The sequence below is a fragment of the Tripterygium wilfordii genome, chromosome 7 (genome assembly GCF_013401445.1).
Source record: "Tripterygium wilfordii isolate XIE 37 chromosome 7, ASM1340144v1, whole genome shotgun sequence".
NCBI lineage: Eukaryota > Viridiplantae > Streptophyta > Magnoliopsida > Celastrales > Celastraceae > Tripterygium > Tripterygium wilfordii.
The window spans coordinates 4,193,928-4,207,868 of record NC_052238.1 but is presented as its reverse complement, the minus strand read 5'-3'; the positions used below and the strand labels follow the sequence as shown (position 1 = coordinate 4,207,868).

Sequence of the window (13,941 nt, the reverse complement as noted above, 5' to 3'; positions counted from 1 at the left end):
ACAGCCACAATCTTGGAATCGTCCACTTGGAGGCCCTCCCCAGAAATCACATAACCGAGGAACAACACCCGAGTGACCATAAACACACACTTCTTCATGGCAGCATAAAATTTCTCTTGACGAAGCACGCTTAAAACCTCACGTAAGTGATGAAGATGTAGGTCAGGAGCCACACTATAAATGAGTATATCGTCAAAATACACAACAACAAACTTGCCAATGAAAGGCCTCAAAGCTTGGTTCATCACTCGCATGAACGTGCTTGGGGCATTAGACAATCCGAAAGGCATAACGAGCCATTCATACAAGCCTTCACGCGTCTTAAATGCCGTTTTCCACTCATCGCCCGGACGGATCCGAATTTGATGGTAACCACTTTTCAGGTCCAATTTCGTGAATATAGTTGCCCCACTAATTTGATCCAGCAAATCATCCAAACGAGGGATGGGAAACCTGTACCGTATGGTGATTTTGTTGATGGCGCGACTATCAACACACATTCGCCACGAACCATCCTTCTTGGGGGTGAGAAGAGCGGGCACGGCGCAAGGACTCAAACTTTCCCGCACATGTCCTTTGAAAAGTAAATCTTCTACTTGCCTGCGAAGTTCTTCATGCTCATGGGGACTCATTCTGTAATGAGGCCTGTTAGGCAAAACTGCACCTGGTTCCAAATCGATCTGATGTTGTATGTCACGTAGAGGTGGTAAACTCACTGGCAATTCCTCCGGAAAGACATCACCAAATTCAGCAAGCATTGGAGCAACCGAAATTGGTACCGGTACCGAAGACTCAACTGCTTTCCCAATCAGCATGTAAACCGTGCCTGATTCAAGCAACTCTGCTTCAAAACGAGCCAATGACAATAACGTAGCAGCTTCCCCTGTAGATTTAGGACTGATTGGTTCTTTAGTAGGCAATAATACAATCCTGACACCATCAAACATGAAAGTATAGGTGTTGGATCTTCCATCATGGGTTACCCCTCTATCGTATTGCCATGGCCGTCCTAGTAATAAATGGCAAACATCCATCGCAACAACGTCACACCAAACTGCATCTTTATACTTCACGCCCACAGAAAAAGAGACTAAAGCTCGCTGCGATACAGCCACTTCCCCCCCTTTCTTGAACCAAGCCAACTTATAAGGCTTGGGGTGCTTCTCAGCTGTGATACCCAATTTCTGCACAACTTCCACCGACACGATATTCTCACAACTACCTGCATCAATTACAAAACGACAAACTTTGCCAGAGACGGTACAAGTCGACTGAAATATATTAGTGCGCAGCCAATCATCCTCCCCTCCAACCTTGGGTGTTAAACAAGTGCGTCGGATAACTAGAGCTGCGCCCTCATCCCCAGCCACTAACTCCTCAGCAACCCCATCATCATCATAAACTGGTTCTCCAACTGTCACAATTCCTTCATCATCCACATCATCAGGTTCAGCAAAAAAGGCCCGTTTCCCGGCAGTCTTCCTACACTCAGATTGGCGATGACCAACCTCTCCACAGCCAAAACATTTCATGCTATTACCTGTGGGTCTACTGGGTTGACCCCCGTTGGGAGTGCCACGAGCTCCAGTGGAGTTACTTGCTTCATTATGGATGTTGCTGGTCCCCGCACTGGAGGAACTACCCAAAATACTAGCTCGCCGAGATTGTTTCTCAATTTGTTTGGCCCGTTGGTGTGCCGCCGAAACAGACACGGGGTCAAGTAAATTGACAGTATCTTGAATCATCAATCTCAAGCCCCCAATATACCGCGAGACCAACTGATCCTCCGTTTCTTGAATATCATTTCGGGCCAGGAGTTGATAAAAGTCGGTAGTATAGTCATCAACTGTCCGAACTCCTTGCTTTAAGTTCTGCAATCGCTGATACATTAAACGTTGAAAATTATAAGGTAGAAATGTTGACCGCAGGTGTTTCTTCATCTTTTCCCACGTGCAGATTTTTGATTTACCCAACCGGTCTCTCATCAACTTTAGTTGTTGCCACCACGCAGTCGCCCTATTTCGGAATCTGGTCGCCACAAGAGGCACCCGTTTATCCTCAGGTACACCTTTAAATTCAAGAATCTCCTCCACTATAGCCAGCCAATCCAAAAACTCCTCCGGTTGAAGGCTGCCGTGAAATTCTGGAATCTCGGTTCGCATCCCCGCCTCCCATTGTCGTCTATCATCAGCTGGTGCCCGTCGTTGCTGAAGCGACTCTTCCTCATAATATGTCTCATCTTCGTCACTAGAACCCCCATCCAACCTTCCTGGACGTGGATCTACAGGCAGAGTTGGATCAACTTTATTATGGTTCCTCATGAGTGTGGTCATACCTTCCGTCAACTGTCCCACCATCTGCTCTATGCGTTCAATCCGTTGATCAAACCTCATGAAAGTATCACGCTCGTACACTGCATCAAGGCGCTGCTGGGGCTGCCTCCTTGGTGCCATAACCTGGCTTCGATACCAAACTGATGCCGCGGAAGCTTCTTCAAACAAGACTACTTTACTTCTTCGTGGATTTGAGATGGAACTCAAAGTGGCAATCTTCTATAACCTGTTTAGTCTAAGAATACCCAGGATTATAGGCATCCAGATTCGTGTTCGCACGAACAACAAATTTGGGAGAGAGACTTTCGTCTTTTCTATTTCATTCAATACCAATCCCAATACAGCCCTAGGGCAAATAAAGGACATGAGCCACAACAACACTAACCCAACCAGGCCCACAAAAATAACAAACTGAAAAGAAAGAAACTAAAAAGGCCCACCTAAACAAGAAAGACAAGCATTGGGCCAAGAGTTCACAGAGACAAAAATACACAACAATAGACATTATTTGTCCCATTTGTCCAAGAAGTCTAGAGCCAAGTCTTCAGCCCTCTGGTCTGCATCAGTTTTACAAACGTATCAGTGAGTCGGACTAGCAGTCAGAAATTGATTGTGCGGCAATTCTTCGAAGACCCGCCCGCACAAGAGAAAAGTAAGCCACGGGGTCCCAAGGTGATACTCGGAGGGCCTATGCAAAGCTCAAGTCAGTTGAAGAGACAAATCTTGCACCTCATGGCCCCAGTAACTTACTCTTCTCTTGTACAGGTCATCCAAGAACTGCCTATCAGCTAGTCGGACCTACTGATAAGTCGGCAACACCGAGCAAATTTTGGACGTGATGGTGTTCCTAGTTAATATAACAAATGTTGTGGAAATCAATCTACCTAGCTAATCTTAGTATATGTAAATTGTAAAGCATAGAAGTACAATCATGAGGAAAAATAATAATTAACAAAATTTGATATACTTCCATAAATAAGCTGAAGAACACGTACACATGCACGCAGTATGTTTCAGACTTTCAGTTGCATGAGGAGCAGCAAAAAGTGAGAAGAGAGATAATGTTTTGGACAAAAGATTTGAATATCAGACGCTTGATAAGTCCTCTCCTTGGAGGGAGAGCTTGCTTCTTGCCCTTCTTTGATCTCAAACTTTCGTGAGTAACTCTGATCCGTGGATCCATCTCTGCTGATTTAGCAAGTTTGTGCCTTTCTCTGTGTGTGTGTGTGGTTTAAGGAGTAGAAGAGGAGGACATGATGGACCAAATATATATAGATAGCAATAAGGCCCTAGCTTGTAAAAATTGTTTTGTGGAGACCCTATGTGTCAATTTGAAAAGACCAAAGGTTGGCACTTTTGATGTAGAGTACTATCATATGAAACAGAAGGCATTAATTTAGAGCTAGAAGAAATTGCATGGAAGAGTAAACGGAATCATTGAGGACATCAGGTTTGACAATTTTTAATTTTATTTTATCAATAAATTTTGAATGTCTTCTAGAAGTAATTACTACAACCAAATATTGAGAGAATTAGTCAAGTATGTACTATTGCCTTTCTGACATAATAAATGATACAACTATTTTCTTTATATGTGATATGTGGCTTACTTGGTAGAGTTTTAATAGACTCAGCGTGGGAAGAGAAGATAACGCAGAGTGATATTTGTATACGTTAGGTTGAACAAGGACTCATATCGTAAATTGCTATAATAGAAACACGCATGAGATTGAAACTCAGGAGCTCCCCCCTGTGTTAAGAGTTACGATAATCAAGTTCATCATTTTACCCCAGTTGAACTTTTCTCATACATGCATATGAGGTTGACTTGGTTATGACTTTCTTTCAAATTGCGTCATTTATCAACGAAATTTTTTCATAATTTCAAACTCCACGCCATTCAATCACATGAATGCATGCACTAGAGCTTGGGCTTGAACTTTGTGGGACCCCGCCCAGCATGACTTTTCTCTACCTTTACCATCTCATATACATGCATATGAGGTTGCCCCTGGTTATGACCTTTTTTCAGATTGCGTAATTTATCAACGAAAAAAATGTATAATTTCAGAGTCCACGCTATTCAATTCAATATATTTATATATTTGTGAACTGTGAAGGGTGAACATCTGTGATGTCTTTGTCTTTCATTAGGAGTTGTTTGTCAGTTTGTCCGCAGTTGCTTCCCAATTCCCATCCGTAATATGTACGTGTGCAGTAGTCACGGTTCCATGGCGCAGGCTACGTTCACGTTTTCACATTATACCTTACGACTTACAAAATAAAATCTTCCAAGAAGCACGAATAACTCTGTTGACATACAAGTGTGATATTTCATAGAGGTCTCGAATTCGAGTCTCCTTCATTCCCTCCCCTCTATCCAAAATAAATAAAATGATCCAAGCATCAAAAATTTATGTAATTGTTCGAGATATCTTATGTAGGATGGGATCCAATATGACCGTGTCTAGATGGGTACTTGTTAAAAAAAATGAGGTGGGTTGGGAAGGAGACATAGGACAAAATCACTAACATGCACAACAAGCTGTGGCAAGCCAGAAATGAACCAGCTAGCAAAAATCAAAGTCAAAACAGTATCTAGGAAATCCCCCAGGTTGGGACAATCCATATCTCGCGAAGTCGCTCCAAAAGCCTGTTTTTGACTTATGCTGTGGGTTAAAAAAATGTTGAGGATTATCTTGGAAAGGAATTACGGTTGCATCCATGGCTGATGGCTCTTGGACTTGAATGGAAAACAAGTCCACCTCATGCTTTGAAGTAGCTGACACCATATCTATTGGTAGAGCCTAGTACTAGTCAAGGCCACATGAAAAACAACAACATAGCTTTACTACATTAGAGGAGGCAGTCCCACACGGTTTCAAGAAGAAATAAGAAACAAAACCAAAAAAGACATGCTTGAAATGGGTAGGAAACAACTGTACGTTTATGATATATGTACATACCACTGAAGTAGACATCTGTTTATGTTGTATGTTCATACCACTCAAGCAGACATCTCATATGTTCAAGGTCTGATCTTCAAAATCCCATGTAAAGACGCTAATCACCCGTAAACAACGAAAAAAAACATAGATTATTTAGCTTACACAATCAACTCATATACTAAACTATAAGAAGACACTGATACACACACTAAATGCAAAAAATTGGGAATCCGTGCGGCTATTGTCGATTTTATATATCAATAACAGTAATAAAATACATACAAGGCCACACTTTGACACAGCAACCATAGATTTGTCAAGAATTTCTTAGAATACTACCGTTCTTCTGACAAATTCATTGTTCCAAATCCTATGCGATCTCTAGTCACTATTAAAGAATTCTTCCTTCATCTCCATGCAAGTTTAACAAATGGATAAGAACTAGGCGCTTTGACTATTATCTGATTAAGTAAAATAAAATGTGGAAAGTTACCTATCAGGCAGCAGTCTTTGCAGACCAAACGAATTGCAGATGGTCTCTGCATCTCCTAGAAAACCTTTGGAGATAGTTGGTAAGACCCTATATCTGTGCAATTAGAAGTTCATTCCATGTATCTGGAACGCCGGGTAGGCACCAATGCAGGCAGTCATTTACACCCTGACTTGCCTTAACGCTGTAGCGAGATATGTGACCCTCATCTCTCAGTTCAGAGAGAGCAGTTATGTCCAAAATCTTTACTCTCGTACCCTTGACAGCATCCTCAACGACTGTATCACTTGATTCATCTTGCAAAATTTCACTCCCTTTGGTTAACAGCTTGGTATTATCGCAGCTGCCCCCTGTGTTCCAGTCCCCGTTAAGGAAATGCCTAGGTGAAATGGTCCTGAAGAAAGCTTTAAGTCGAGGATGCAATGGCAGTTGTGAATCAAGCCACTTGACAACACTATGAACTGTAAAGTACTTGGCATTCCCAATCTGCAATAGTTTTCTATCAACAACAGGCTGCCCATTTACATACATCACCCAATGGTTTGCATTAATCTTTCCTCTATTCCAGTGATGCCCTGTATTAAGAACTAAGACATCAAACCGATTGAGGAATTGCCTCATGAAAGCAGGTGGACGATCCAAATGCATGGCAACATCACTGGCTCGGTCTTCTATAGTTGAAGGCTCTAAGTCAGCAAGGCTTGCTGACCAGTAATATAAAATGGTGGTATTGGTGCTTGGGAACCGATAAGCCCATCCATCAGGGCGTATCGCTCCATGATGTTTGACTAAGCCAAATTCTCTTCCTACATCTTCAGTTTCAGGGCTTTCTTCCCCTCCAGTGGCCATACACATCATGGACTGGAATTGCTGCCTTCCCAATGAATCTCCTATAAATGCAATTGTTTTTCCCTGCATCCTGGAAAATAATATCATGATTAGAAAACACATAAATTACAACACAAAATTTATGATAGACCAGAAGCCCAAGTTCAAACAAAGCCATGTTTGTGCACATCTTGACAATTTGGTGACTAAATGGGGATAGATCCCATGACTCACAAACACGAATCAACCAGAGAAAACCAACAAAAAAGCAAGGAAATTGATAACTAAATGGGGTCCGTCTTGGGGCAAATCAGTATTTAAAAAAATCATGTGTGACAGATTAGCAGGTCATTTGAAAATGTTTTAGATCGTACCCTCCTTAGTAGGAGACTTCATCGGATTAGATACAAAAAATGAGTCGCCAAACAAAATAATCGTGGAAAAATTTGCTCGGTACAACAGAAGGATTGCTGAAATAAATAAAAACTACAATGGGATGCATAGTAAAGAAGAAGTTTAAAAGGAAAGAACAAGGCAAAGGGGAAAAAAAATACTTTCTCAAGAATTGAACCCGATCAAAATCTGGCATTCTGCACTCATTTGGTTGCCATCGATATCCCTCATAAGAGAAGTCTGTTCGTTGGGTCAGTCTACATGCCCACATTTCTGATAACCACTGCTTACATCCAAAACCAGAATATAGCGGTCGCCTGCTGTCCGCAACCCATCTACCCTTGGCATAATTACAGCCTGTGGAAAAACTAGGTATTATTAGAGATACAAAAGATGGTCTTTCCATTCAGCGCTAGGGGGAGGGGGCTTGCTGACAAATTTTGATGCATACCGAACTTAAATCCAATACATAGAAGATTTTGTCATTGAACGATGATAACTAAAAGAGAAAACACATAATATAAACTCATCAAGACCCTCCTCAAAAGAAAAACACAAACTCATCAATAAAAATAATCAAAAGTTCCTTCCTTCATCATGCATTCAATTAAACATTTTCAACTTTTACAACAGAAGTTAACCAAAAAACACCACGCAACAAATATCTTTCCGTTCATTCTCAACTTCCATAACTCTTTGTATATCGTTCATACAACCATTACATTTTCCAAAAACCATCATGCATACAACTGATTTGGTAGAAAGGACCTCCATTGCAACTAATTGTGTAGGACAGAACAAGAGAGGCAGACTGAGAGACCTAGAAACAGAATTCCTGGATAATCAACCAAAACGATACAATTTTTGTCATATGCATAGAATGATAGTATTTCATCTAACTGATGCCAACATGATCACTTTATCGCAATAAACCAGTACTTTGAAGGCAAACTGTAGACGCGTGAGAAAAATGTGAAGGTAATGAGCCATATATATTTTCAGAAATGCCTCACGGGTCGCACATGTAAGGTTATGGAGAAATCCTCTATTCAATGGCATCAAAAATATGCTACTGCATTTGAAGCTTAAAGGCCAGTCAGACAACCATCACATAAAGGAGTCAATATCACATGACTTGGTTGAGTAATAAAAACAGTCAACTCCTCCCTCCCCATCCACCTCTCCAATCTGGACATTGCTAAATACAACCAAAGTAACTGCTAGCTGCTACTCTTACTGGTTAGAAAGGCTTAATTGTTGTACATAATAATTTTACAAAGATCATTTTCAATTTGCCAGTCCTGATACTAAAGCAGACATCCCAATCGCGATTTTGTAGCAAACCCATAAAAGAAGTAGAATGAATTCTAATATTAAGCTAGACTACCTTTCGATTTGGAAGAGATTGTCAAAACACCATCATCATCTTTCCTTTCTGAAGGGAATGTATTTGTCATTGCTACAGTACTAGAATTTTCTAAAGATTCTTTTGCTTCTTCAGTAGTAATTGAATCCGAATTTACATCCTCCACGTGCTTCTTCAAATTCAACAAGGACTCTTTTTGGGCATCCTCAACAAAATCTGCATCACACCAAGAAAATTGAATTATGGTATGATGGCAAACATCAAGGAAGTTTAAGAACTTGGTTTCACAGTGTAATTCTCAATTTTGGCAAGAAAGTCCCAATTTCAATTTCTGAGTGTCCAGTTCTCTTTCTCAGAATTTATTAGTCCTAGTTCCAATGTTATCATTTGCAAAGTTTCTCTTGGTTCTTTGCAATCTAATGTAAAAATGGAAGTCCGAAGGCTATGCCTTATTATTAAGCTATTAGCTTGCACATGCAGGTAAAGGTATCTAATTTCAATAACCAGGTTTTGGTAACTTATGAATTATGATACCTAAAGGCTAAAAATACATCGTAAAATATGCATGGAAAGAAGGAAAAAACTGAACCTGTTGCAATCTCGTATTGGATCCTCAACAATGTTGAAAGTGATAGAATTTAAAGCTATTTCAAATTTTAAAATCATATTAATCATATGCATGCACAAATCTGCATACCACAGTTACATCGACAACAGTCTCTATTTGAAATCCCATTTTCATCACATAGGCTGCATTAGCATTATTTTCTTGATGTTTTTAAATTTTTCTTCACCAGTAAAAGGTTTTATTACATACAATAATAGAACATTAGTTTGGTGGTTGCGGGAGAGTGGAGACAACATAGAAAGTACAAATAATTTGCATGTAAGGGTATGGGAAGGAGGAAACAAACCTGAAGAGGGCATCACAAATTGATTTTGAGCCAGTTGCATGCTTGTGATGAAAGGTCTCTTCTCCCAGGCCCAGAGTAATATAGTTGTGAGAAAGAGAGCAACTAGGGAAAGGGAGAGATGTCTTCCCTTCAATCTATGGGAATTTCCTCCTTTCATTTTTGCTAAGACTCTAAAGAAAACACAAAACCCGCAAACTTTGGTGCATCTTCAACTTTTCAACGACTATGTTAGGGATTGATTGCACATGTTCACTAAAAGTATATCATATGCCCCTAGTTTTATTGTCTTCTTCTGGAATCTTCAGCTGTACACGAGAAACATCATAGCTCAAACAAGATCTAGAAGAAAATGAAGAATAAGATGGTTCATTTTGAATCAACACAACACAAACACAAAAAGAAATTCCCTGTTTCACTTCAGAAATCACCTCTCCCACCCTCCATTACTCAGCCTAAAAAAATAAACATAGAAACCCAAAACAAACCAATACTAAAATGGCCAAGCCAAGAAGGTCAAAGTAGGCAGTTCTACCAACAAATCTAAAGTATTCTTATTGGTACAAATTCAACACAAACATCAATTCATTGTGTTGTTAATTTGTCATACAATTTTTCAATGGGTGGACTACTGGTATTTCACAGAAAAAACATATGTTCTTTTAAAGTAATATGCAACCGATAATATCAACATGATATTAATAAAGAAATTGATTGGTAAAATCAATCACATTGTGAAATGGAATTTATCAATGTCTAAGAGCTAAAAGAATTTTCAAAAGCATTATGTAACTTTCCTATTACAAATCACATGGTAGAATGAAATTTAACTAAAATCAAAACATCAAAAGCACTAGATAACTTTCCTATTAAAAATCAAGAGGTAGAATGAAATTAAACTAAAATCAAAACATATTCCGCCTCTGCTACCAGAACATGAGCATCGATATTTGATCACAATGTACGAATCATCGTCCTGTATTAAAGTTTTCCACTTTTTTTAGTTGTCTTGGCTTAAAAACTCCGGCCAGCTCAACCACCATGCCTGGATATATAACCTCCACTCCATATCCATCCACAATGCAGTCAACCAAAATACATTAGAAATAATGAACACAACATGCACCACGAGCTCAATGTTTAATAGCCCTCAAGACTCCTTTTCTATCAGTTTAATTTCGGTAACCCATAAAAAACTTAAAGAAACTCTTCTTCAAGACATATGTAATCTTTACAATATTCTGCTTTAGCATCCATGAATCAACCATTAAAAGGAACATTGACATGGGGATTTGCAGCAGGTTTATCAAACCATTCCGTTTCTCATGCTACTTTTCTAATGTAATTCATGATTACCGGAAGAAGAATTTGATCAATACACATCTTCCCATTCAAATTCAAACAATTGCTCCAGATTCACGAATAAAATTTCACATAAACAGGTCGGCTCACAATGCTCGTATGGAAAAGGAAGGATTAAACTCAAAAATCCAAAATGTCACATATTCGTAACAGATGAACATATACATGCATACATAGATATTAGAAACATATATACATTAGAGATTAGTAATTTCTTTGACAAAAAAAATGAGAAAAGGTGAATGCACATACCTAATTCACATGGTCCTCCTGGCTCGCAAACTTATACGCGCAGTGATTATGAATCGATGCTTCAGATCCACACCAGACAGGGATAGAGAGGGGGGAGGGTGACGGAGAGGGGGAGAGAGCGAAGGGAGGGAGATGCAATGAATTTCCTGGAGAAATACTTTTTTGTGGGATAAATATTTTCAACCAATGACATTTCGCCACGTATTTAGAACAAGGAGCTTTCATTATTAAGGGTAGATTTGAAGACGTGGCGTTGTGTGATTAGTTTTAGATGCGGATGCTTGAGATCGTGCGGTGTGGATGGATATGTGGGAGAACCACGCGTTTTAAATATAGAAACTCAGAGGTACCCACCCCCCCGGTTCATTAAATATTTCCATCATTGGACATTTATGGTGGGTTAATTTCTAAATTTCAAACTTTGAATAATAATAAGTTCAATGAATGGATGAAATCCATGAATGTTTTAATTTAGATTGAATCCTTAATGATGTCATCGTTTGTGCCCCATGTTAATTTATTAGTGCTTTGATTGATTGATCTTCCTAAGTTACAAAATACTAATGTGATAACCTGCATTTATTAAAATGACTCATCCCAATTAATTTGACTATCTCTAAAGTAATTAAAAATAAATCTAGAACGAATTCAAGGTATAATGCGAGGATCTGAAGGATACTTGTGAAATACTGATTCTCATAAAAACTCAAACTTTGAAGGGAGTCATTACTTACTTTGTGGGTCATACTTTGACTCTCACAAGAGACCCAACAAGTATGTTGAAATAGCATTATTCAAATCTTGGGTACATATTTTGTTTTGATAAATTTTTGATTTAACTGAAAATTCATTTCATGTGATAGTTAACATAAAATCATTGGTTTAGATGGTAAAGTTTGATGTTTGAATCTCTTAACACAAGTGCGTAGGAGGTCTTAGGTTCTAACTCCCACGTTGACGTGATTTGACGTTATTTCTGTACTAGGTCATAAGCCCCAGTCTTAACCAGCTCATGTGATTTACGGGTATTACATGTGACGCATTAATTTATCATTGGGGTATAGTTGCATGGATTCCCTCGTTGATTTCATGTGATGGTCAATGGCATCAAACTATTAAAACCAATTTGACTATTTGGTTGTGCTTTATTGCTTTTCAATTTGACTAAACCTACCAAATGTCAACACACAAGATTTTGGATTTGAGAATGAGAGTGAGGGTACACAATATGGCCCCATGGGAAGATTGGGTTTGTTGGAATTGCACATGGTAACCATAATAACGCCGGATTTGGCGCTCTAATTAGCCGTAAATTGTATAGTCTCCAACTACATAAAATTGTCAGCATATATATCCAAAACTACGTTAAGTATTTATCATCTTATGTTGTTGGCTCAGTAATATTAATATATGTATATATATAGAGAATAATGCTTGAAACCCCCAAAATTTGACCCCCAAAAGACCCTCATTTAATGTGGAGGGTTGGATGTGAAGTGGGTCCTACATGTGTGTTTTTAATCAATAACTATTTTAATGCCACATAGATTTTGGGACTTTTAGGGATTAAATTTTGGAGGTCTCTAACATTGTCCATATATATAATGATATATCCCTTATCCCTACCATCAACTATATATATACTGACCAAGATAAACTATATTACAAAATATACACACTTCTTTTTGTCGCTAAATCTAATTTAGACATGATAATGCCAATTCGTTAGATTTTTGTCTGTTTACAAAAAAAGGCCACAGCTCACTCCAAGTGGTTATGCATTGGCTAAGCTTGAATTCAATATAATACGCAATATAATCATTTGAATCATATGGTAAGGATTCGAAAATTTGTGTGTGTGGGGACTTGATGATCAAAATTTAAGTTCATATTGAATATTCAAAATCCAAGTTTGTACCGGGTGATTTTCGGTTAGACATGATATATATATATATATATATATATATATTCAATTTCTTTTAAAAAAATTTCTTACATGGCCATTTCGCAATTCGCACCATTATGCAGGAAGTACAATCAAAATCATTAAGCGCGTGTCGGTGTCGCGCCATGTGCCTGGATTTCAAGTTTCAACCCACACCGACTTCATAAAATATATTCAACAGCCAATAAATAATTAAAACAAAACGTGCCGGCCAAAGACTTCCGGGATCCAGATCACGACGAGGAAAGACGCGTGGAAAATAATTTTAACGCAATGCAACTTTACAAGCATACATTTCTTTTAACTCACAATCATGCCGTTTGTGACATATATAATTCATGCAATATTTAATTTTGAGGATATTTGGACTTGGAGGACTTACACGGTATTTGATTTATAATTGAGTAAGTGTGAGTGTGCGTGTAAGGTGAGTATGAGATGAGTATGATCATATTTGTTATGAAATAAAAAATGAATATGAGCGTGAGAATTTTAATAATCTAATGAAAGTGTAGGATAATATTTTTTTTTAATATTAAACTCATCTTTTCCTTCAGGAGAATAGTCAATTTTACTATTTTGGTGAACTTGGTTATCCTCCACATACGATAATAGAGGGTGGATTGTAATGAATTTGAGATTTCACTCTCACAAATTAACCAAATAAGAGAATTAGTGATTTTTACTCTCATCCCATGCTCAATCTAATCTCTATTTGACAAATGTTCCATAGGGTTCATCGAGTTGGTTGGTGAGATCACAATGGACTTAATTGGAATAAATTAATTTAATCAATAGATTCAAGTTTAACTCATCACAATCTATAATAACGTCTTGCCATTTGTCAAAATATTTGGCGAGAATCAAACTATATTTAAAGTTTACATGCCTTTTGAATATAATGTAATAAGTCATAATTATTTGAACATTAGGTGATCAAATTAATCATTTTGTCTCAATGATCTATCTTGATGCCGAAGTATTGTAGTCACAATTACAACGCAACGAAGTCTTCTTCTTCTTTTTTATTAATTTTTATAATTTTATATTCATCAGTAAACATAACAAGTAAAATAAAAAGTTTTTTTTTTAATCAAAATTGAAGTACTTATT

General features: G+C 38.1%; 1 protein-coding gene across 1 annotated transcript; it reads right to left on the bottom strand.

Annotated features, from left to right (window-relative positions):
* Positions 1 to 5,494: 5,494 nt before the first annotated feature.
* On the bottom strand, positions 5,495 to 10,995 carry LOC120001845 (protein trichome birefringence-like 14). Its single transcript, XM_038850333.1, has 5 exons — positions 10,884 to 10,995; positions 9,273 to 9,577; positions 8,380 to 8,574; positions 7,154 to 7,349; positions 5,495 to 6,690 (listed from the first exon to the last, which is right to left on the bottom strand). The coding sequence occupies exons 2-5, from the start codon at positions 9,427 to 9,429 to the stop codon at positions 5,862 to 5,864; spliced, it is 1,377 nt and encodes a 458-aa protein (XP_038706261.1). The 5' UTR covers positions 9,430 to 9,577; positions 10,884 to 10,995; the 3' UTR covers positions 5,495 to 5,861.
* Positions 10,996 to 13,941: the final 2,946 nt, after the last annotated feature.